The sequence below is a fragment of the Sarcophilus harrisii genome, chromosome 3 (genome assembly GCF_902635505.1).
Source record: "Sarcophilus harrisii chromosome 3, mSarHar1.11, whole genome shotgun sequence".
Taxonomy (NCBI): Eukaryota; Metazoa; Chordata; class Mammalia; order Dasyuromorphia; family Dasyuridae; genus Sarcophilus; species Sarcophilus harrisii.
Window position 1 is genome coordinate 46,325,381 of NC_045428.1, and position 25,241 is coordinate 46,350,621.

The 25,241-nt window shown below is 36.7% G+C and overlaps 1 protein-coding gene across 3 annotated transcripts in view; it reads left to right on the forward strand.

The window, feature by feature from the left end:
- Positions 1-7: 7 nt before the first annotated feature.
- Positions 8-25,241, forward strand: part of PLOD2 (procollagen-lysine,2-oxoglutarate 5-dioxygenase 2) — a 119,428-nt gene continuing 94,194 nt past the window's right edge. Inside the window, exon 1 of one of the 3 annotated variants that reach the window (XM_031957802.1) lies at positions 8-129. Coding sequence is in view for 2 of the 3 variants with exons in the window: in XM_012546500.3 (XP_012401954.1) it covers positions 22,144-22,252 (109 nt within the window). In the remaining variant the exon portion in view is untranslated. Of the gene's footprint in view, positions 130-21,700; positions 22,253-25,241 lie in introns of those variants that run through there. The other 2 variants (XM_012546500.3, XM_023500755.2) reach the window with 2 other exon arrangements.

Sequence of the window (25,241 nt, forward strand, 5' to 3'; positions counted from 1 at the left end):
ACATGCTAGGATGAAGACAGCACCAAGAAGAATCAAGAAATAACAAAAATGAAGGCTTCCATTTATGTAGCCAAGTTTGAGAGTGTTATATTCAGTGATCTCATCTGATTTTTCTAACAGCCCTGTGAGGTAGGTACTATTATTGTTTTCATTTTACAGATGAGAAAACCAGGAATCAGAAAGCCCAGGGTCACTCAGCTGGTAAATGTCAGAGAACCAGGGAGGTCCAGGAAGAGAAAGAAGTAGGGCTCACAGTTAACAAGTGAAAGGAGCCAGTCCAGAGGTAGAAATCTGCAATTTCGGGCCAAGCTTTAGCACTGAGTAGGCAGGCAGACTTAGATTCCTGAAACATTGGCTGTCGGGGACAATTAGAACTGGCCAAGTTTTCCTCAACCTCATACATTTTCACTCCTTCTGATCTTAAAGAGAATAATCCCAGCTGATCTGATAGCCAAGCCAATATCTGACAGAGAAGAGTCATTGAGGATTGGAAGAATAAAGTAATGCCGTGGAAACTTCAAAATCTATACTAGCCATGTCTCTGATTTCTCAAAGCCTGTCTCTGTTTCTCTGGAACCACAGAAAACCTTGCCTGCTGTGTCTATTTCCTGACCTAGCTGTGGGAATTTGGCTTCTCCTAATGTCTTATTTTTTCAAGGCCCCTAAGGCAAATTTATTTCCCCTCTCAACCATTGATGTAATCTATCCACATCTCCTGAATTGTCGAAACCAGCTTCTGTCTTTCCTAAGAAACTTGATGCTATCTCTAGCTCGCATTCTTAGGGCCAATAGAATTTTCAGTCCTTGAGGATCTTACTAATTGTGAAGAGACAGAGTCTCCCTTGCCAGAATCCTCAAAGTTTCAGTCAGCCACTAATCTACCCTGCCACCCTTATCTCAGCTAACGCCATGGGTCCAGATAGGGAGCCAAGCTCAGCCTTTCTGCTTAGACTACAGGGAAGGGTTATCTATGACTTCCCAGAATTCAGTATCCCAGAGGCCCCTTAAAAGGAGAATCTCACGTACAGGCTGACAGTTCTCAACTAAGGCTCACACTTTTACTTGACTTTTTTTTTTTCTGATGATGACTTGGTTATTTCCCTAAGAGTGAAGTGCCTCTCTGACTGTAGCATTGCTATAATTTTTCATGCTGTTTGAGTATAACATTATTCACTTTTCCTGACACTCCAAGAATTCATTTGACTTGAAGTCTTAGCAACTTAGCAACTTTCCATCAGCCAGTAGTTAATATTAAATGCATAAACACCAGGAAAAACAGTATAACTCAGACCAAAGGAAAGCAGAACCCTAAAGTCCACTAAAGAACTCCAAAGTACTACTTCTTAAATTTAATTGGAGTGTGAGTTATGAATTCTATTTAAACAAAAGGCCAGAGATTCCCCTTTGACAGAGACTAGATAGTAGGAAAGCTCAAGATTCATCTTATAGTAGGTCCTGAAGACTCAGCATTACAAGTTTGGGCTGCCTGATAAACTTACTGGGCTCATGCCCTATTATGGATGTGATGACTTCATATAGGGATTAGATATGATTACCCAATAGTTAAGGAGTAGGGCTTGAGCTTGCCTGAGAACATGATGATTATGCCAGAGCATAGAATGTTACACTCATTATTTTATAAATGAGGGAGCCAAGGTATGGAACAATTAAATGATTAGTCCAAGATAGGAAAGCTAGATAGTGCATTGAATTGTTGGATCTGACTCAGGAATGCCTGAAGTTTAAATCTGGCTTCAGACATTTATTAGCTGTATGATCCTGGGCAAGTCCCTTAACACTGTTTGCCTTACTTTCCTCATCTGTAATGAGAAAGAAAATGGTAAATCAGTCCTGTATCTTTGCCAAAAAAAAACAAAACTTGAAATAGGGCTACAGAGAGTCAGACTATTGCAAACAGCTCAAAAACAATGAAAGTACTAATCGGTAGAGGCAGATTTTTGAACTCAGAACCTCTAACTCTCAATGTAGAACTTTCATCTGAGAGTGCACTTACCTTTCTCCAAAGATGGCAGTAATTTTTGAGCTATACTCAAAATTAAAATTTTAAAAATTTGTGAACTATATAGAAAAGGATATTAATGTAAGGGCATCAAAAAATGATAAAAACGAATGAAAAAAACATTTATTAAGAGTTTTGACTTTCTAAATGTCAGTTCCTGGGTGCTAAGGTCCTCAGATGATGTTTGGTCTGAAAGACCAATCTGAATATTGCAAAGAAAAAATAACAACTCATCTTTGAATTGTGCTTTAAAATTTACAAAGTACTTTTTTTTTTTTTTTTCTCACAATAGTCAAGCAAGGCACGGCTCCTCCTCAAATCAACAACACTAACCCTCTCACTCCTTGCAACCATTATTCTTGAGATGCTTCAAAGTAGAGCTTTCTATCTTTAAAGTTTGCTGCAAAAAAAGTTCAGATTGGTCATTAGGGGGATAACCAACACAACCAACCCAGGAGAACCCTGGTAAAATCATCCCTGACTAGTTATTTCTAAAACCAAGATAAAATGAACTATTTTGGACTTACTTGAGTACTTACTTATATTCCCAAGATCTGTGCAATATCACTTCTGGGACTAGCCTCTCTGTCCAATAATTTGAAATCATAAGCACAATCATAGGGACAGGTATATCTACCTCAAGGTACCTTCAAGCCTTATTCAAAGGCTCTGTATTCCTAAAACCAAAAAACTAAAAATGTTCATGAGCCCCCTACCCCCACAAGCATGTTTATCTTTTGAAAGATGAAAAACAAAATTAGCTCAAAGAAAAGAAGAATAGTAGCCACAAGACATCTCTCCTGGAGAGAAAGCCTTGAGCAATGGATACCCTTTGGACATTCCCACTCATTGCCTGACACTACTGAGGCTGGAGTGACACTTCATGAAGAGCTACAAAGACATTGTTCATATTCCCAGAACAGCAGACTCCAAACTCTGATGGTAAATTTTCACCAAGTGGGCATATACATGTTGGGAGCAGTTACTCCAAGAACTGGAAAAAGAGAAATTATTCCTGGCCAGAAATGGGGACAAAATATGGTGGAATGATTTCTCTTTCTACTGGTAAACTGATAGGGAGAACAAATGTGTGTGGATAGTCAAGAGTGCTTTCCTCTTAGAGGTCTTTGGGTGCACCTTTGAAAATTACACATAGAAGATTTGTTAAATTCCAAAAACAGTATCTGAGGCTTAGTTGAACTATGCTAACTTTACATATTACCACTTCTTTTTAAAAAATACGTCATAAAATATATGTGAGCGAGAATAAATCTCTTTTGTGAATTTGGAGTACTCTCTCCCACAAATCCATGAAATCTCCGTGGGAAGTATGGACACATAAAAAGTTCACAAATAGTAGAGACACATGCAAAGAAGGACTACCTAAGCTTCTATTGCTGCCAGGCTACAGGGCTGCTAATGTTGGCATCTGCTCCTTTTAGTCGCACAGTCTCTGCCATCTGCTACTCCATGGTAGCCAATGGATGCTGGTATGATACAGTTATTTCAGTGCTTGACTGTGATCCCCATTGCCTCCAACTTCAGACTAAACTATTGTAATGGGCTGAGGTTTGAGCTGATGCACTGAGGTCCCAAGTACATGAGGCTAGATAGTAATTGGGCTATACTCTATTAATATACATGATTGGATAAAGAATGGTCCCTGCCCATCTCCGTGCAAGTCCTGATGTGTTGTATAGGAAATGACGATTTTGGTGGGTGGAGGCAGAGAGAGGGACAGGAAGAGAAGCTGGGAGAGATTGGGCTGGGTTCGAGACTCAGAGCTGCTGGTTGTGTGGCTGCTGGTCGAGCGAGCTTCTTGACTCAGCTGCACACATTGCTATCGCCGATTCTCTTCCACCTCCGATCCTTCTTCACTGAGAATAAAGACTGACGATTTTCCCCTAACCTGAATTCCTGTCTCGTGCTGATCTTAAAATACACGATCTTCACAACTATAGTCTGAGTTCAGGAAGAACAAGAATTTGTACCTTAGGACCTAGTTCTGAGACCTCTCATTTCTTGAATAGGATTCCATCTGAGTCCTCCAGCTTCAGGGACTGGTTTCTGGTTCACTAGAGGCTTCTGATTCAAGATGGCATGCATAATGGAGGTGGGAAGAGATAGCCTCTTCTTCTATTGCTGCATTACTCTCCAAAAGGCAGAAGCAAGTCCTTCCTATATTCCTCCATGGCTCTCTTTTTGCCTGACTCAGAGTGAGATCAGCCTGCCTGTTAAGGTCCATTTTGTCTATACCATAGGAAAAGCTGGTGATATAGTGGATAGCACTCTGGGCTTGGGTTCAGGAAGGCTTAAGTTCCAACTCAGCTTCAGATACTTACTAGCTATGTGAAGCAGGGCTAGTCACTTTTTTTCTGAATGTCTTACTTTCTTCAGCTATAAAATGAGAGTAATAATAGCACCTATCTCAAAAGATTACTATACAGATCAAATAAAAAAAGCACTTATCATAAATTTTGGCACATACTAGTTATCATGCGAAAGCTCCTTTTCTTCCTTCACCCAGAACTGTGAATGACATGCAGCCAGCACTTTTCATTCAATGGTCATAGCTTTCAAAATAATTATCTTCTCTACTCTGTTCTCACTTTATTTAGATAATTTTTTCCTTGTTAATGGAATATTTAGCAAAAATTCTAAACATCTTTCTTCTATCTCCTTTACATTAGAAAATTGAACTCTAGTTGGATTATAAGAGGTATGTGAAGATTAATTCTGGTTGTAGTATTATGAGCAAATTACCCAGAGTCACTCTGTATTTTGTATGAGAGGAAAAACTCAAATCCAGTTCTTCCTAATTCCAAAGCTAGCTTTTTAGACACTTTACATATTGCCTTTTAATAATTTCTCTGAATTCCAATTGCTTCTTCAGGGGTTAAGTACTGCACCTTCTTCCATTTCAACTTTTGCCACATGAGAATAGATGTGGTAATAGATGTAGGAAGAAATGCAATTTCTTCCAGGTCTAAATCTCCAATCCTATAACTGTAAATGCTAACTTTAGGACTCTTTTACCTCTTGGGATATTAAGTATCATGAGCTTATTATTTGTTTAGTGGACCATAAGATTCTGTTCTTAAATTCCTTCTTGCATCATTAATTAGCCCTCTAGTTTGCCACTTGATACATGGCTATCAGCTACTACCTTAATCAATAAAAATGCTTTTTTGGGGAGAGATCAATTATAATTGTTACATTCAGATAATTATCTATAATAACCAGAAACCTTCAGTGGCTCTCCATTAGCTATTGATTGAGGTATAAACTTTTATCTTAACATCCAAGGTCATCTACAGTCTGACTCCAATTTCTTTTCAGCCTTGTCTCACACCTGTATCATTTTTGTGCTTGACATTCCATGTGAATGTCCAATCCCTTTTTATCATTTTACCCTTTTCCATCTGCATGTTCACCAGCTGTATATGTACCATATATATCAGCCCCTCCATCTTTTGATTCTTATTCAACTCCCATGGATTCAACTTTTATGTCTAAGCAGATAATTCTTAGATTTATTTTTTTCAAATCCTAACATCTCACCAGGTCTCTACTCTTACATCTCCAACACGATTAGACATCTTGAATTGAATGTCTTGTAGACATCTTAAACTCAACATATCTAAAACTGATGTAATTGTTTTTCCACCACCAAATTACCTTTTTTCTAATTTCCCTACTACTGTGGAGTGTATTAGCATCCTTCCAAGCTAATGGAAGTTGGTTCCCAACTTAGGTGTCATCCTTGACTCTCACTAATACCCCATATGCATTATCAGTTATTTTTACCTTCTCAACATCTTTGAATATCCCTCCCTTTTCCTTCAGATTTTCTCATCTTCCTAATGTAAGTCTCATCTCATGTCCGGACTACTTCAGGTTGGTCTCTCTGCCTCAACACACTCTCCATTCCAGACTATCCTCCACTTAGTTGTTAAATTCTGATCATCTAAGACCCAATATAGGAACTTCTGTTTAACTTTCAAAGCCCTTCTGCCTTTCTAATCTTTCTATATCTTAAACTTGTTCTCTTGAATCCAGTTACACTGGCCTCCTTGCTTTTCCTGACATAAGACACTCCCTTTTTCTAATTCCAGTCATTTTCACTGGTTGTTCCTTTCTTAGCCTGCCTAGCCTCTGTCAAGTCCTAGCTAAAATCCAACCATTTGCAAGAAGTCTTTCCCTGTCCCCTTAATGCCAATAAATTTCTTCTGTTGCTTATCTCCAATTTATTATATCTAACTACAATTTGTATACCTCCAATTTATCCTGTATTTAATTTGTTTGTTACTTACATCATGATGCCTTTTATTATTAATCTAGTTAAAAACAGTGTCTTCCTTCATACTTTTCTAATACATTTTTCAAACCTCTAATTGGAGTTTTACATATTCCATATACATAAGTCTTAATTTTGTGTATGCTCTGTCGTACTCATCAGACTGTAAATTCCCTTTGGACAGGGTATTCACTATTTCATTTATGTATCTCCTGTGCCAAGGCCAGTGCCTTCCCTGGAATATACAATGTTTCCTCAGTTCGACCTTTCAGAATTTTTATCATGTATCCCTACTAATAATGGTGGACCCAGTTATTAATTCTTTCTCTTTTTCAAGTAATATCTTACTTTAGAAAATTAAAAATTAATATTTATTGTGTTGAACTTATATTTATATATACATATAAGTTCAAGTCAATATATATATAAATATATACATACATATCTCCTTCTCTTTCTCTCTCTGTCTTGATCTCAATCTTAGTCTCATTATCTTTCTCCCTCCCTCTCTCTGTCTTTGTCTCTTTTCCCCTCCCTCCTTTAGAGCCTTTATAAGGTTCTAATTTTTGTAAACTCAGTCAATGAGTCTCCTATAAATCCTTAAAGATAAGGAAATATTAGTATAGTTATAAAATAAAAAAAATTTTATTAAACAATTACCATATTTTAAATCTCTATCACATCATCCCAGTTCAACCCTTCCCCAATCTATGTAAATAAGTTATGCACTAATTATTTCAATAATTCAGTAATCTATAATTTTGGCAATATAGGTCCCTTCAGCAAAACAGATAGCACCTCCTCTATAATTTAGTAGATGGTTATTTTAGTTGAAAAATTCAGCATTCTATAGCCTCCCCAGAGGTAATGTCTCTGAATTTAGGTAGGTAAAGCCTTGTACAGCAGAAAAAAAAAAAAAAAAAAAAAAAAAAAAAAAAAAAAAAAAAAAAAACTATTGCAAGCCCATCATTTTACAGGCTCTTTCTATTTGTCTGGACCTGTCATAGCCTTTGTTCTACTGACATGTATTTTGAGAACCTACAAATACCTGTAACATTTTTTGAGAATATCATAGTAAGGCTTTAACAGTAGAACTATAGAGGAAGTTATGTCCTGAACTTACAAAATCAGCCTCCTCACTACTTGAGACCGTAGATGAACTAGACTGGAACTTTGCTATGGAATGAAATGGGATAGGAGATTCAGTTATTCTGGGCCCCAGCCTGGGGTTTAGCAATTGAGCTGAGCAGATCATGTTTATCATGTTCTGTTCTGTTCAAATCACAACCCAAATACTTTATTTATTCAAGAGTGCTACAATTTAGACTTTGGTATGCTGGGGATAATTTAAGGAGGGCCCTAGGATCTGAAGGCATGAAAGACCTTAAGTTCATGACCAATGATAATCAGTTAAAGGGCTTTGGGGATGTTGGGTCTAGAAAAAAAGAAGAGTTGGTGGGAGATATAGTAACTGTCTTTAGGAGCTGTCACTTGGAAGAGAGATTCTTATTGTTTTATTTGGCTCAAAGAGCAGAGAGGGAAAAAAGAGGTAACAATTATCAAAAAAAAGAGAAAAATTTAGGTTTAGTATAAGGGACAATTTCTTTATAACTATAGCTGATGAAAAGTTAACTGAGTTGCTTCAAAAATAGTGCATTCTCCCTTATTTAGAGAATAAGAAGAGCCTTCTTGGAGCCTCCAAGAAGAGGCTGCATGAGCATGTGTGACATATATGATCAGATGGATTCTTGGGTACAGGTATAGGTCATGGTAGATGGTCAGAATTCTTTTCTCACAATGAGATTATGAAAAGCACTAAAATGAGGAATTAGTCTCCCATGAACCCTAAGAGTAGTTTTATAATCATGTTGACTCATAGGCTTTGATTTATGCATCTTAAACACTGAAAGGAAAGAATGAACAATCTAAGTTCTAGGTTTTAAGTCAAATCAACAAGTTAACCTCAGATGAATTCATAGATAATTCACGTAGTTTGTTGACAGATAAAACAAGTCCATACTTTAAACACTTTAGCAAAATTCTCTTTATCTCTCTAGTGAAAGTTATGTAGACATGAGTATTGATCTTTTCCAGTGCTTTCTTCAAATGCTTCTCTCTTTTTCTATGGTATTCTTCCAGTCTATCCCTATCTTTTGGCTTTACATGCCTCATGAAAACCATTATATTTTTTGCACTATGAACAAACTACATTGATCTCTCAGAGGGACATCTACTAGCACAGCGGAAGGCCTCGTCTTAACATATCAGAATTTTATCAGTAACTTTCATGCCTGCCTACACCCAGGGAAAAAAAAATTGCAAGGAAGTAATAACACAGGCCATAGCCCTCAGAAATGTCCTCACACATCCTAGAGGATTTAATCTTTAATAATAAGCATTTTAGCTTGAAGTATGGATTTGAGAAGTTTCCAAAGAATAGCATGGCTGTATGGCCTACTCCCAATTGCAGACTTGATGAGATTTCTTAAATACCTCTACACATTTGCTAGCTAATTAATCAATCTTAAGTGTCATAATCAACTTAATTCTGAATTGTAGAAATTAGAAAAGACAAATGGCTTGTTAATTACAAAGAACTATATGAATGTGTGCAACTGCTTTGTATCTCATTTGTAGAATATTTATATTCCTAAGAAATTCTCTGAATAATCAATTTATATGAACTCCTTTCTACATATTTACTCTCATTATAAAAACTCAAAGATATTTTCCTCCAGAGAATATGGTAACCAACATTTAATGAAAACCTAACTTTGAGATCCAGAATGTTTATATCACATGCTCAAAGAAAGCATGATCATTTTTGATAAAGTAATAATATTCAACTAAAGAGGAATGAAATTAGTGAGCTTTTAAAATATTTGTCTCAACTGAAGAGTGTAAAGGAAAACAACAGCTTAACTGAACAGACTAAATTGAGCTAAAAAGTTCTCAGCTTCTACCAACTTCTGCTCCAGAAATGTTATTGTGTGGTGATAAATAACTCTTTGTTGAGTTTATTAACTCCTGTTTCCCAGACCTTTCTGCAAGGTGTTGTTGTATTTTTTTCTTTTGGGTTTTTATTAAAGATATGGATAGAGTTGAACTAAAAAGAGATGACACCGTAAAAAAAAAAGCTGAGATACATAAACAAAGCATCACGTTATATAAAGAAAAAAGCAAATTTTCTATACAATAAGCAAAATATATATATACATATATATATATATGTAGCTCATTGCACTGGGAGGCTGATTTAGCATCTTTTAGGGCCTCCTATGATGGCCCCCAGTTGTCTAATTCCAGGTTCATTGTATTTAAAATATAATCTCCATCAACAAAACATGTCCCCCATTCCCTTTGAACCTTTTTCAAATAAGCTAGAATGAAACACTTTATATCATGATAAGGTGAATGATAAATACATATGGCAGTCAGTAATGGAAATAAAACAGGGAAGAATAAAGTAAGAAATACTTCAACATCCATTTCTCAAAATTATCACTTCATGAGATTCTAGGACCTGAAGGCTTCAAGTCCACTTATCCCCATTTCTTGTGATGTTTTTATTGGCATTTTGTAGGCTATAAAATATTAAAGAGGCTATAAAATATTAAATTGAGTAGTCTCTGAAATACAAGTGCTAGGAGGAAGGTATTACTTCTTGCTCCACAAACACAGAAACCTCAATGCTTTCTATTGCCAATTCTACTAGAATCATACCTTCAGAATAAGTTAGTATAAGTTGGTCAAGATCCCTCTCTTCTTCTTTTTGGCACTTTCTTCTCATTCACTAGTCCTCTCCAGAGCTCCTTGCCAGTGCTTTTAAATTTCATTTTAAGGAGCATTTTTTATTCAGTAACTGGAGATATTGCTGTATTATGAAATCCAACATAAGCTTTTAGGGAATGTAGGTAAGTGATACAATGGATAGAGTGCGGGAGGCCTAGAGTCTTGAAGAATCACCTGCTTGTATTCAGTCATTGGCTGTATGATCCTAGGAAAGTCATGCTTACCTCAATTCTTCATCTGTAAAATGAACTGGAAAAAGAAATGGCAAGCCATTCCAGTATCTGTGCCGAGAAAATCCCAAATAGGGTCATGAAAAATTGGATATGACTGGAAAATGACTGAACAGTTCTCCAAAATGACATGATTCCTGCACTGGCCATTTGGAATTTCTTAGAAAACATTTTTGGGAAAATATGGTAAAGAAATGTTTCCATTCACACATAAATATGGGCAAATTAAGAAATACTTAACTTTATCATGGTACTGTCAATAAGCCAATATATTGTTTTTATACATTTTTAATGAGACTATTATAAGAATGTGTTTTGAAGAAATGATGTTCTCTTTATTTGTTTGTTTTTTGGCAAAAAAAGAGGCACTCAGTCTTTGTAAATACTTTAGAAAGAGTGACAAATTGAAATCCATCACTTTTTCGACAACTAAAAATTTCATCCAGATCCTAAGTAGTAATCTTGTGAACAGAAATATTTACCAGAAAATACATTTTACCATACTAAGTATATTAAAACAAACACTTGATAAAAACCAGCATTTCTACACAGGAGATGTTTGTCTGAGAATAAACTGTTTGTCACAGAAGCAAATGAATGCTCAATTACTAAAATAAACACATTGATGATAATGTGGATTTACAAACCATTATTTTAATTATCAGTAGCCTCTGTATCCATATGTCTGCATCTGGGAGAAATAAGATTGTGTTAAAGGTGCAAATAAAATTTTCACTTTTTATTATTGATCCCTATTGGATACTAAATGGAAAAACAGGAGAAAATGCTATAGAGATCTTCTATCACTTTTCCAATTCACTTACCACTCAGATCTAGAGACATTAGGAGGAAGAAATGCTGTAATCAGGACTTTTTCCTCAATCTTCCAGTCTATATCCATTTCTCTTTTTCCATTGTTGATTACATATTGACACTTTCATTCCCACCTTCAAGAAAAGGAAACCTTTGCCTTTGTTCCACTCTGACCCTCAAGGCCACTATCTTCTTCTCAATGTATCAGCAGTTGTAGTTGCTGCTGAAATTGTGACCATGCATTCTGAGTGAGAGTCAGAAATTATAATTTTAATAGTAATATGGAAGGCTATTGTCTTAATAGCTTATATATCTATAGGTGTATATATATACATATAGGTATATATGTATGCATGTGTGTATATATATAAGAGGGGATAATGACTGAATGATTCTTAGGCAGCTAACACACTTGGGCTATCTCCTTGGACTTGGCCCCTTTCTGTTGTCATTGTTCTGGAGTCATTTCAATTGTGTTCAACTCTTTGTGACCCCGTTGGGGTTTTCTTGACAAAGACACGGGAGTGAATTGCAATTTCCTTCTCCAGCTCATTTGACAATTAAGGAAACTATTTGTCAAGCGACTTGCCTAGGGTCATATAGCTAGTAAATGTCTGACCCCAGATTTGAATTTATGAAAAGTCTTTGAGGCACCAGGTCTGGCACTCTATCCACTCTGTTCCTTATTTGTTTTTTGTTTGTTTCTTTGTTTTCTTGCTTGTTTTTTTATATAATGTTTTTACATGTAAAATAATTTTTACATTTGTTTTTAAAACGTTGAGTGCCAGATTCTCCTCCTTTCTCCTTACTCCCACTCCTCATTAAGAAGGCACATATGAAATTATGCAAAACATTTCCATTCAAGTCATGTTGTGAAAGAAAAGCTAGATTTCTCCCCACCCCAAGTAAAAATCTGTAAGAAAAATAAAGTAAAAAACAAATGAGTATGATTAAATCTGTACTCAGACACAATCAAATCTTTCTCTGGGTATGGATTAACTACCTCTTTCTAATCTTAACAACTAGGAATGACAAATGAACTGTTTGGCATTTTGAAAACAAATGATAGAAATTATAGTTCTAAATAAATCTGTGATTCCAACTCTATATTCCATTTCTTAATATTTTCAGATATTTTTCTTTTGATGATATTCAGGTATTTTAGTGGATTTGTAATCATATTGGTATGACTAAACCTTAAATATTAAAGAACATGATCCATCTTTTCCTGTCCATCCTGTGTAGCTCTCGTCCACATTCTCCAATAAATCTTCCACTGAACATTTACCAAAAGAGTCTACCTTGTATCTTCTTTACGTTGAATGGATATTAATAGAACACAAAGGTATCCAATGATAATTCCTAATTTTTTTCTACTATATATATCTATCTGGTTTGAAGTTCTATCTGTCTGTCTGTCTATCTATCTATATATCTATCAGTCTTTGTTCTTTCTACCTGTGTCTATCTATCTATTTATAATTCTTTCTTTCTGTCTGACTGTCTATCTCAGAACAAGTACACATACCTTTGTTTTGGTGGAGAGAAGTACCTGATTAAGAGAGAATCTTGTTCCATGGAGCCATATAATTAAAACCAAGTAAAGCTGCAGATGAAAAATGGAGTGTATATGTGTGTGTGTATATTCACAATATACATATACATATGCATGTGTATATATGTATATTATATACACACACATATATTTGCACACACTCACGGGCCATACAGTAAATAATAATAATTTTTAGCTTAAACATTATAGTAATATGAATATCTTCATTATTTGGCAGAATATTTTCTACATTGTAGGTGTTCAGTAAATATAAATTAATGATTCAGTGCTGGATTTAAGTTTCAAAATTTGTATTCTTTAGAAGATTGATTTTCAACTATTTTTCTGTGAGTTTTCTAATTTTAATCAGTCAAGACAATCAACTTAATGAGTAATCAAGTAAATACTAATGCATTAAAAGTCCATGTTCAAAAATATCTACACACTCTGTTCTAATGTATCCAGTTCTTAAGTTAACAGCAACAGTTACAACAATAACAACTGGATTTTTCAGTGTTACTTGATTATAACAATTGTACATCAGGAATTTCTGTTAACACTGTACGTTTTTGATCCTCAAAAACCATTTTTACTTTCATTTCAAACTGGAGTTAATTATCTGTAAAAGATGAATTGAGATTGCACATTAAAGATTAGGAAAGAAAGTAGAAGTTGATATGCTAGCTGGCAAACATGGAAGTAGCAATTAAGATAAATCTCCTGATTGAAGTTGAAACATAAATGTGAAAGGGCATTAACTAAAATAACTATCCTCTCTCTGTGTCTTCCAGAACACAGTTATCATAATGTCAGTGTGCCCTTTCACAAAATGAGATGTCTGGGAGATGACTGAGCAAATGTCTCAGCTGTGATAATAGACTCCAGAACCCACAGAGAGAAACTGCATTGTGCTAATCTTGCTCATCCTTGAAAAGTATTTATGAAATATCTCTTCATGTATTGTATTGCTCAGCAGTATGAGGAAAAAGTAACATCAAGAAAGATCCTGTTTGCCACAAGATTAAAAACTGAAGCCATACTGATTGATGTGGATTGACAGAAAGCTTTAACTAAAAATTTTTGGTGCCTGGGGCAAACAGCATTACTTTTAAGCCAACCAAGTGAAGGTAGGGGAAGATTCTCTCTCTCTCTCTCTCTCTCTCTCTCTCTCTCTCTCTCTCTCTCTCTCTCTCTCTCTCTCTCTCTCTCTCTTCTCTCTTTCTCTTTTCTTCTCTCTCTCTCTCTCTCTCTCTCTCTCTCTCTCTCTCTCTCTCTCTCTCTTTCATATATAGAAAAGTTCACAAAATGTCAGATGGTAGAGGTGGGAAGGAAGCTTGCTAATTGGTAGATTCCTAGTTTAATACACTGATTTTGCTATTTTTTATACTGCAGAAGTTAAAAGTGTCAAAATATCAATATTGAAAATTGTACAATCTACAATTTTTTTTACCTTTAAATTCTATTAAACAGAAAAAGCTTTCTAATTCGACTTGTGTTCTGCTCTAGACCTATACATTTAAGAGAAACTAATACTTTAATATAGATGTAAAGACTGTGTGGTATAGCGGTTATAAATGCATTTTAATAATGGTCACAATGATAAATTAAGAAATGGGAAGAGAACTCAAGAGAGCAGGCTCCAGAGTTTCATGATTATACTACACAGGATATGTCATCCTTATCACTTCAATATTTATTTCTTTTAAAGCAAAGTGATAATAAAATAAATAAAGTTTTAGACATGGATTTATAATGACCAAGGTTAAAACTCAACCTCAGATACTGCTTTTGTGACCACGCCCCAGTCATGTAATCTCTCTGAACCTCATTTGTACAGATGTTTCAAAATCTATAAAAGATGACTTTTACAAGTCTGTCCTAGCTTTTTCTAATTGGGTGGGGTAGGGACAAAATTTATCATCATTATTCCCTCATTAGAATACTAGTGCAGATTGGTAAAACAATATGTAATATTATGGAACTTTGGTTAAGCTTTTGGACAAGAATGAATGGAAAAGGCCAGAAATGCATGCTGTTGATCCTATGCAATGATTCATTCCCAAGGCAACGTAGTCATTTCACTTTGCCATGTCATAGACCAAGTCTAAGAAAAGGAACCTCAAAGCATTTGTTTTGTTGTGTGGGTCTGTCTGAATTCTGGAAATATTTTCTGTCATTTGGTAGTATCCAACTTAAAAGGATATTGCCTATCAATAATAAGAATTATGATCTGACATTAAAGAGAAGGACAGTCTGATCAACAGTTAGATCCCAATGGTATAGATGATAAATTCCCTAAAAATAGGCACATGGATTAAAGTATAATTATGAAAAACATGGTTATTGACTCTAGTTCAATGGAAATATGTAATGAAAATTCAAATAATGCCAGCTTTTTAGGGATTCATTATTTATACTAATTGGGACCTAGCAGTACCATTTCTGAATTTTGGATGATATACATTTAAGATAAGGAATTTTGGAAGATAACTCTATTTGTGTATTAAATATAGAATCAGATCACCCAGATTATCTAGTTTTAGCTGTGCTAATGACTATTTTGTAACTCCTACAAAAGTATTTAATTTTTATCTGACTAAGTTTGCTCCTCTGAAAAACAAGAGGGTTATATCAGGTGCCATCCAAGGTCTAGGATCCTATTTTATAGCTTAGGGGCTGGCTAGGTACAGTGTAGCTGAGGCTACAGGCTGATGGCCTATCCTTGATCTTCTATTGCCATTGGGTCAGTATTAAATCCAGTGAAGATAAACCTTTCAATAAGGTAAATAAGCTCACAGTTTTCATAGTCACTGGCTCTTCTTCACTATACTACCTTTTCCTCATTTTAGGGACAATTCTACTTTTGCTTCTTGTGTCTAAGATTTCCCTGAAATATGGGGAAGAAGAAATCAAAGAAATAACCAATGAATCCTATGAATCAGGGATAAGATGGGTCATATGATAAACAGAACCATTAGCAGAATGACTTAAACAAAATTTAGAATGTCAACTTGTTGTTCGTTTATACTTTGCTGGGGTACAAGAGAGAGCTGATCATAAATTTCATCAGCCACAGTACAGTTTGTCAGCATTTCTGATTTATCATTTCAGTTTTCACGTTCATTGAGTATCGTATAGTCAAGTGCCAAACATGGCCAGATCCTTTTGTTGCTAACTTGCTGATGCTACAATCACTACTGATCACTCCAATGGATATTGAAAACACTGCCTTGCTTCCCTTTTAGGTCGTTCTGAAACTAACTTGGACTTATCCATTTTGAGGTTATTGCCAAATCACATGGTTGAGTAAGGAAAGAGCGGGGAAAAAGGCACCCCATGCCAAATTTGGAGTTACTTGCATAGATCATGTACTCAGGACACTGCATGATTGTATGGGGTTAGATAGAGGCTGAGGCTTCCAACATTCTCTCCTCCTCTTTCTTCATAATTCCCATGATAATCTACTCACTATGATCCAGGAAAAAAAAATTAGTCTGTAAGTGATCTGATTTTTGGCTCAGCAACCAATGGGGGACTCAAACCAATGTTGAGTCATATTTAGCTGGAAGCACACAGATTCAAGTTTCTCTGTGGTCACCAAAAATGGGGATTGAGCATGCTCCAAAAGTGGGGTAAAGGCACCCAATTCAATATGAGTTCAGTTAGGTTTCATTTAACTCCTACCATCTTTTATTTTGTCTATGTATATTATACATAATCCACTCTTATATTCCTTAAGCATGGCAGCATTACTCCTAAGAAGAGCTATCTGAGTACCAAAATGAGAATTTATGTGACCACCAAATAATCTTCCTTTAAACTTATCTTAACAGATTAAGGATTTTCTGGCATGGTTTTAGGTTTAATTAAGGAAACCAAGAGAAATTCTATTCTCAAGAGAGATCATTCCCTTATCACTTGAGAAAATGAGACCTTTTTCTTAAGATTATAAAATCTTTTGTGCTATTGTTAAATAATTGACTTTGTTTAAACATCCTTTCTTTTTATAAAAATAGCAAGTGCTTTTAAAAAGACAGTTTGCTCAATCATTAACCTAGCTTTAACTTGAAAGATTTAATTGAAATCAGGTGGGCCAGTGCCTTTATCCTCTCGCCTTTTCTCCCCCCTTTCCTCCCCTCCATACACACATTTTCTATAAAATGGCAGCTCACAGAGTGTATGAAATTAAACATACACAGTACAGTTTGTCAGTATTTCTGATTTAATTTCTTCTCAAAAGCAGAAATCTCTAAACGGAGAGATCTGAGTAAGAATGAAGAACCATGGAAAGGTGAATTTTTAAATTTTTTTTTGTTGTTGTTTCTGTTTTTGTTTATTCCAAGTATGGAATATCAGGAAGGCCTGAAAGCATGGGTGTGCTGGCAAATGTTTAAAAAAATCTGTGTTGAGGATACACTTTTTAGTTTAATGTGCATTTTTAACATTCTCTGTACCACTTTATTAAGTGTAGGCTATCAACAAAACACAATAATTCAATTCCTAATTTGTAGTGTTTGCTGATTTCTGGAGGTATAAATGGTTCCACCCCAACTTGAAAATCCACCAATGGTTCCAGCTGGCTTCAGCATTCCCTTGACTGAAAAAAAATCTCAGAAGTCATCTAACTGAATCCTTATGGGCAATGACAATGTTATTAGTATCATTTTACGAGCTTATTACATGGATGGGAATATCAGAAGATATATATTAAGGCATTATATTATGAAGGCTATGAAAGCTGTGGCAAGAACAATGCTTCATATTTGCATAAACATAGTTGTATCTTATCCACTTAATAGAGTTAATAAAACCTACAATGCTTACCTCACAGAATTATTGTGAGGATCAAATAAAATTAGGCATTTAAAGAATGTTGTCAACTACATACATATTCATAATTGTCATTATTATAGCTGTTACTAATCCCAATGCTATGTATATAATAAAAGAAACAGACTCTAGTGGTTCCCTATTACCTTCAGGATAAAAACCTATTTGGCTTTTAAAATCCTTTATGACCTGATTTTTTAAAATTTTCATGTCTTACCCCTTTGTACGTATATTTTCTCTCATTACACTTTGATCTTCTGGAGAGAGGGACTTTTATTGTTTTGATTTTATTTTACATTGTGCCTTTCTCTTCATTTCCAGTGCTTATCACAGTAGTTGCACATAGTAGATGCTTAATAAATTTTTATTTGATCTCAATGCTCTATTGATATATTCAATTTAACAAAGTCTTTATCCCTTCCACTCCTCAGGTTCTCTCCTCTTGTTTTCCTCTACTTCTGTTAATAGTATGGCCAATTTCCTAATTGCTTAGCCTTCATCCCTCCAATTTATGACGTTTTTCCTTATCCCTCCACCATTCATCTCTCATTCCAGTTGATTCTCTTTTTCCAAATGTCTTTCCCATCTGTCTCTTCTGCAAATAACCTAATCAGGCCCTATTACCTCATGTCTGAACTATTGCACTAACCTCAATCCAGTCTATAAACCACTGAGAGACAAATCTTCCTGAAATACTCTCTTGATCCTGTTACTTCCTTGCTCAAAATTATTTAATGGTTTCACATTGCCTACAGGATAAAATCCAAACTCTTGAACCTGGAGCTTCAAGCTCCTACACAGCCTGAGCCCAGTTTTTCTTTCCAGTCTTATCTACTAATAAATCCTATATGAAAGAGCCTGTTGTGCACTGTTCCTTAAGATACACCTTGAATTTTCTAACTTTGCACCTCCCATTCTCTCAGGCTTCCCTTTTCCTTTACCATAACCATATTCTTTTCTTCAAGGCCCAGATTGAATTAAATTTCTTCTGTGAAAATTTGCTTAAACATTTTACTCAAAAGCATCCTTCCTCCTCTGAAGTAATGGAGGAGGAAGCTATTGAATTGGAACAAAAAAAACCATTCTAGATTATGAACCAGAAGGCTTGAGTTCCATTTATGATTTCTCCTTTTGTTAACTGTGTGACCCTAGGCAAGTTTATTCTTCTCTAAAATGGGGAGAAACTTAAGTCCTGCCTGCATCATGTGACTGTGAAGATCAAAAGGTATACTATGTCACACAATAAAGGTTTAGGTATTCATTCATCAAACATTTTTTAAAGGTCTTTTATGGGAAACAGAGTGAGACATTGTTAGTTGATTAAGTGATCAACTTAATACTTGAATAGAGGATAGATGAATGGGCAGAGACCAAGAAAGAAGGTTACTTCAATAGTCCAATTCTGATGAGGGTGATAAAGGACTCTACCAGAATGGAAGAGGGGTGAGAAGAAAGAAGGGAGCCTATGGAAAAAAACTTAATGAGGATAGAATGTCCAGTATAAAGGACTCCCCAAGAGAATATTTTGTTTTTAAATGGAGGTGGAATGAAGTCTTTTTGAAGAAGGAACCTAGCTCTTTAGAAAGTTCTAAAGAAGGAGATGACTAGGACATTCCGAACATTGTGGTTGCTAACATTGCAATGAGTAGAAAAGGAAAAAAAAAAAAAAAAAAAAAAAGATCACTTGTACTTCTCCTTATGACTGTGATTTCTAAACAACAAAACAGGAAGCTGTGAACATTACTGTGGGCTATACGTGGCACTGGGACAAGGCTAGTCAGGAGACTTGGGAACAGAAGTGTAGTTTCTAGGAAAGGTCATGGGAGCATAGGATTTAGTAGGGGCTTAGAACTTTTTTGTATCATGGACCTCTCTAGTAATCTGGTGAAATTTATGGGACCTCTTCTCAGAATGATGTATTTAAGTGGGTCAAATAAAATGTCTAGGATTAAAAAGGAAACCAACAGTGAAATATATTTATTAAAATATTTTTATAAAAACCTTCAAAATTAAAATTAAAATTGCTTTTACGTGTAATTTAGGAAAAATAAAATATTATTTAAAAGATTTTTAAAAAGCCCTTTTCATGGACCCCAAGTTAAGCATATTTTATTTAGAGCTTGATAGAATCTAAGAAATGGTCTGGATCTATCACATCCTTTTTTAGATGAGGCCCAGAGAGTTAAAGCGTCTTGCTCCAAATTAATAGCCAAGCCAGGTTTGGATTAAAATCCCATATCCCCCAACTCCAAACCAAGAACTCTTTGTATATCATATCCATCTGCTTAGCAAATCCTACACATCTATGAAGAGTAGGGTTAATATGACAGCTTGCATTAACAGGCATTTTGAGAATTTGATCTTCACAACAATACCTTGAAAAAAGTATTGGAAAAAAAATACCCATTTTTCAGATGAGGTGATAATTTGGTCAAGACCAAACTGAAAATAAAGTAAAAGGAGGACTGGAACTCAAAGCTGGATATTCTGACTTGAAGTCCAGGGAAGTCACTAAGATGAAGCAAGGAGAAATGACTCCAGAGGTTAAGGAGCATGAAAAATTATTAAGAGCTTTTTTCCTGAGCAGGGTGAGAAAGCTGCTGACTGTCTACTTGAAACATGCTAGGAAATCATCCATTCTTCAGCTTTTCCAAATTCAGTTTAAAGAACCAAATTTCTTTCATTTTTCTTCACAGACTTATTGTGTGTGTGTGTTCATTTCACAGAACTCAAGACCCTTTCTTCTTTGAGTCTTCTTTAGATCTACCTTATTGCTTTTCTGATACCAGAACCAGAGGCATTAACATTTAACAATGATTGTATCAGTCCTCAAAAGATTCATATTATAGATAGTTGATTATGTCTTGATGCTGTTTGCCTCTCCCTGAGCAGTTTCTTAGTTATCAATTACATTTTAACTTAATATTTTCATTTTAGGCCCTACTGTTTTTTGTTTCTTACTAAAATGTGAAAACTACATTGCCCTTTTCTAAGTAGTATATGTTTTTAATTAATTTTGTGTTTTGTATCTGTAACTTGCCCTTCTTTTGGAAAACTTCCATGTTTACCTTTGTAGACCATTCTTTTGGCATATGCCCATTCTTATAAAATGTGCCTTGCATTAGAAGAGAAAGCAGAATAGAATAAAATGCCCAACTTTATTTAAACATGAATTATAACAGCATTAGAGAAAGGAAAAACGACTCCAGGTGACTATTCCCTTTTGGAGAAATTTTCCACAAAGAACTGAAAAAGTCTTAAGATTCCAGAGCTCCAAACCTTCTGAATATATGTAAGTCTTTTTCTTGAGGGCAGATAGATTTGGAAGAAAAAATGTTCATGAGACAATAAAATTCATTTTCTATGCATTTAAAATACAAGTCAAACGTTTACTTTTTTTAGGATGATAAAACTTTGCCCCCTGCATTAATGAGAACCGTTCTTTCTCAAAGCCGGCAGATTATATAGGTCCCAATTCAGACTAATTTGCTAGGACTAAATACGGGAATGGACAAAAAAAAGTCCTGGTGTAGTAGCTGAAACTGAATTCAAATGCTGACTTGGCTTTGGGCAGGTTAATTCATCTCTCTGGACCTCAGGATTAAAAGAGGATTAAAAAAAAAAAAAGACCCGTTCAGATCATCTGAATTCTGGTCCAGGATAGGTGTGCAACGTCCAGAAAGTGTGAAGTTCTAATCTGATCTCACTCGTACGGAGCTAGAGAGAAACCAGTTCCTATTTACCCTTACCTCTCTTATCTTCCCCCCCCCCCCCCCCCCCCCCCCCCCCCCCTCCCCCTCCCCCCCCCCCCCCCCCACAACCCCTTTTCCTTTTTCCTCCCCTCCCCAGGCATTCAGAATTGTTTCTCCGGATTCAGGCAGGTCTGCGTGCGCCGCTACACGTAGCTCCCGCCGGCTCTTTAAATAGTGTCCACAGTAAGCAAACACAATCCAGACACGGGGAATGGAAAGTGAATGGGAGGGAGACAGACGTGCCCCACACCCACCCACCCACCGACCGCCCAGGCGCGCACCCGGGGAAACTTGCACAGACGCTTCAGTGTCAGTCCGGCGGCCAATAGCCGGGAGGGAGGAGGTGGACGGGACGGGGAAGGGGAGGGAAAGGGGATGGATGGGCAGTCCAGCCTCTGACCCCTCCCATTCCCGCCCCGCAAAGTTATAAATCACCTTCCCGCAGCAGACTGGGAGGTTGGAAGCTCTCCTTTGCCTATTGCACCCTGCAGGGCTGGGGCTGATAGGCCTACTTTTTGCAGACAAGACTGAGTCATCCGTCTCTACCTACCCGCCCGTCCCCCCATATTCTGCACTCCCCCTTCCTAGTCTGCTTCTCTCCACTCGGGACTCCTGTTCCGAGGGGTGGGCGAGTTTGCAGCCCGCCTCTAGCACCCCACCCAGAGGCCGAACAGCTGGACTCCCGCAGCTATCAGCCCCGCCGACTGGGGACCTGGGGGTGGGGTGGGGTGGGGGGACCTTGTCTCGCGAGAAGTACACCAGACTAGGGGAGTAGGGGGGCGTAGGAGAGCTCCCGGGCTGCTCCGGCTGCTCCTCGCAGATCCGAGCTGGACCTCTGATCCCGAGGGGTGAAGATGGCGAGAGACAAGCTCAAGCCCCCCATCCTCCTCTTGGTGCTCTCCTTGTACCTCATGAAGCCCTTCACTGCTGCGGAAGACCTGAATCCGTCTAATATCCCCACAGGTGAGCGCTCTCCACCTTCCCAGGGAAGGGAAGCTAGTGCGTACACCTTTCCGGCTTCCCCAGCTGCTGGGGATGCCCGGGCTGCTGCCGTGGGCCTGCTTAGGAGGGAGCACTCGCGTGGTGGTAGGTGGGATGGATTTAACCTCCCCACTCCCCTAAGTGAGGTCTACGTCGATCCCCTCGCTTCTCTCTTCGCCCTTGGGAAACTTGGCTGACTGCAGATACAGCTTTAAGTAAAATACACTTTGCCTGGAGGGAACTGCTGGGGGTTCTCCATCCCTCTCCTGGTCTTCTGAACGCACTTGCTTCTTCTTCTGGTCCTTTCCTCCTCTGCTTTCTTTCTTGATCTTGGGGCAACTAGCTGCAAACCCCCCTTTCTCCTTATTGTGTGCGCCTCACCCTGCCCTGCCCTGAGGACTTAAATTTGGAAATCAATGGGCTGATTGATTGTGACACATCCCCCCCCCCAACTTAATGAGGTCTGGCGCCCCCCCCCCCCCCCCCCCCCCGCGCCCCAGGAAGCAGCCTGTAACACTTAGCCCCAGCCAAGAACAACCCTCACAACAGTGCTTGTTTTCTGTTAGGCTGCCCCCCTTCCCACCACCTAGCCGCCGCGGTTTCGCTCCTTGGGGACCAGCTGGCTTCAGTGGAGGCTCTGTCCCCCTCCTTTCTACCTCCCACCTTTATTTTATGTCTTTTCCAAGGCTTGGATTATAACTTCTCATTCTCTTTCTCCTCTCCTCTCTCTAGTTCTTTCCCTGCTGCTATCCTTGTTCACAGGAGCTGGATTACAAGCGAAGAATTCAGTCCAGCGCATGTAAAATGAAACTTTTTGCATTCATCCAGTTTTAAAGAGAAGCGCCCAGCACATGTTTGTCAAAACACGTCCCTGTGTCGTTTGTTGGGGTTGTGAAATCGGCGGAGTTCCCTGACTTTATATGGCACCTCCAAACTCCAATTTTGAACTCCGACCCATTTCTGAAATTAGATCTCATTTGAAAACACTCCTTAAAAAAATCTGGTAATAATTTTTGGCCCTCTCCTTTATTGGAAGTTAATAAGGGCTCTTGTCTGCTAGAGCAGTCTTTCAACATGAGGAAGGAAATTGTAATTTCAGGTTTGGCTTTAGTGAGTAGTAGGTAGTATCTGGGCTAATCCATACTGCAGCCACTTGTTTTGTTTTGTTTTTTTTTCTTCCTTTGCTAAGGATCCTGAAGACATGAATGAACTAAACTGGTCTTCTTTCCACATTCCTGACCCACAGTGCCAGCTTTGTTTGCCCTCAGGGACTCTAGCTTCTTCTCTCTGAGAGCTCCTTGAGTTAAAAATCACCCCTCTCTCCATCCCCCTCCCACCTCAACAGTTGTATGTGGCAATTTCTGATTAGATTTCTGAACCTTTCATAAATCTAAATTGAGTTTTCATATGAAAATATATCAGTCTTTAAACTTAGAAGATTTACATTACAGGTAAACTACTTCAGAAGTTCAGATGGAGAATTGTTGTATCTAACTAATTTGAGAAAGAACAAAACACTTTACAGTGTAAGATTTATAACACATTCAAACTATTTGATACAATCTATTGCTTATGGATTATCATCGTTTTCATGATCTTTTTATCACTATATAAATACATCTGTATTTATATGTATACATCTATATATATGTAATATATAATATTCACGTATATATGTAAGTAGTTAGATCTTAACTTTAAAATATAATGTTCTATGATTCTATTGTGTATATATGTATTTCTATCCATATATTATATACAAATATACATACATATATGATATACAGAAACTTTCATATATACCTACTTGAGTATACATACATGTATGCATGTGCATATGTGTCTATGTCTGTGGGTTTTTTGGTTTGTTTTTGCTTTTTTTTTTTTTTTTTTTTTTGTCAATGCATCCCTTTGCATCAGTTTCTGGATTCATGGATATGGTCAAAATTAATCCCCTTTTCCCTAATGTTCTCATTTATTCTCCTTTTCCCCCTCCCTCCCCTTCTATATAACAATTATAATTTACATTTATAGAGAGTTTACTTGTATGCTAGCTACTATGCTAAGCACTTTACAAATATTGTCTCCTTTGGTCCTTATAACAATGGTAAGAGGTAGATGCTGTTATTCTCCCCATTTTACAGAAAATGAACCTGAAGAAAAGAGGAGTTAAATGACTTACTTGAAGTCATGGTAGTATTTGAATTCAGGTCTTCCTAACTTAAGGTAGGCAACTAGCCCAAGTGACTTAATAAACTTTACAGAGACATCCAGATTTTTTAATCCCACTGTAATAGCTCATTAAATTATATTATGTTAGTATACCCAGAGCAAAGAAATGTCAGAAATGAGGGCTTTCCAAAGATAATGAATGTGTTTAGGACATGTTAAAATCTAACAATTGGTAAGACTATTAAGAAAATGGTTCAGCGGGAAAATGATTAATTTTATAAAGCACAGTTTGTAACAGTAGCCACGGAAGAAAAATACGTTTTATCCAAAATATTACATATGTAGTATTATATTAACAAATAGTTTGACAAACTAATGAATTATTAAAAAAAAAAAAAAACCCACACACTAATACAACTTGTACAGAGTTCGTTGCATTCCATTTTCTCCTAGGGCATACTTTTAGTATACATTATTGGATGAGAGCTAAGCAATTAAATAGATTTAGAAATTGTACCTCTTGTCCTACTCTCTCTCAAAATGGATTAATCTTGGATCTTGAATATAGAACATGTTCTAGATGGATATGATATTGTTTTTTTTTTCCTTTTTTTGACCCCTCAAATGACTCAGATTTATTTTAGACGTCTCTTATCTGTAAATAAACAAGTTGGGTTAGATGTTCACTTCCACATATAATGTTCCATGGTTCTATATTATCATAGGACAGATAAAAATAATTTTTAAAGCATACATTGTATCTCCCCAGCCCCTATATTACAATATGACCTGTTCTTTT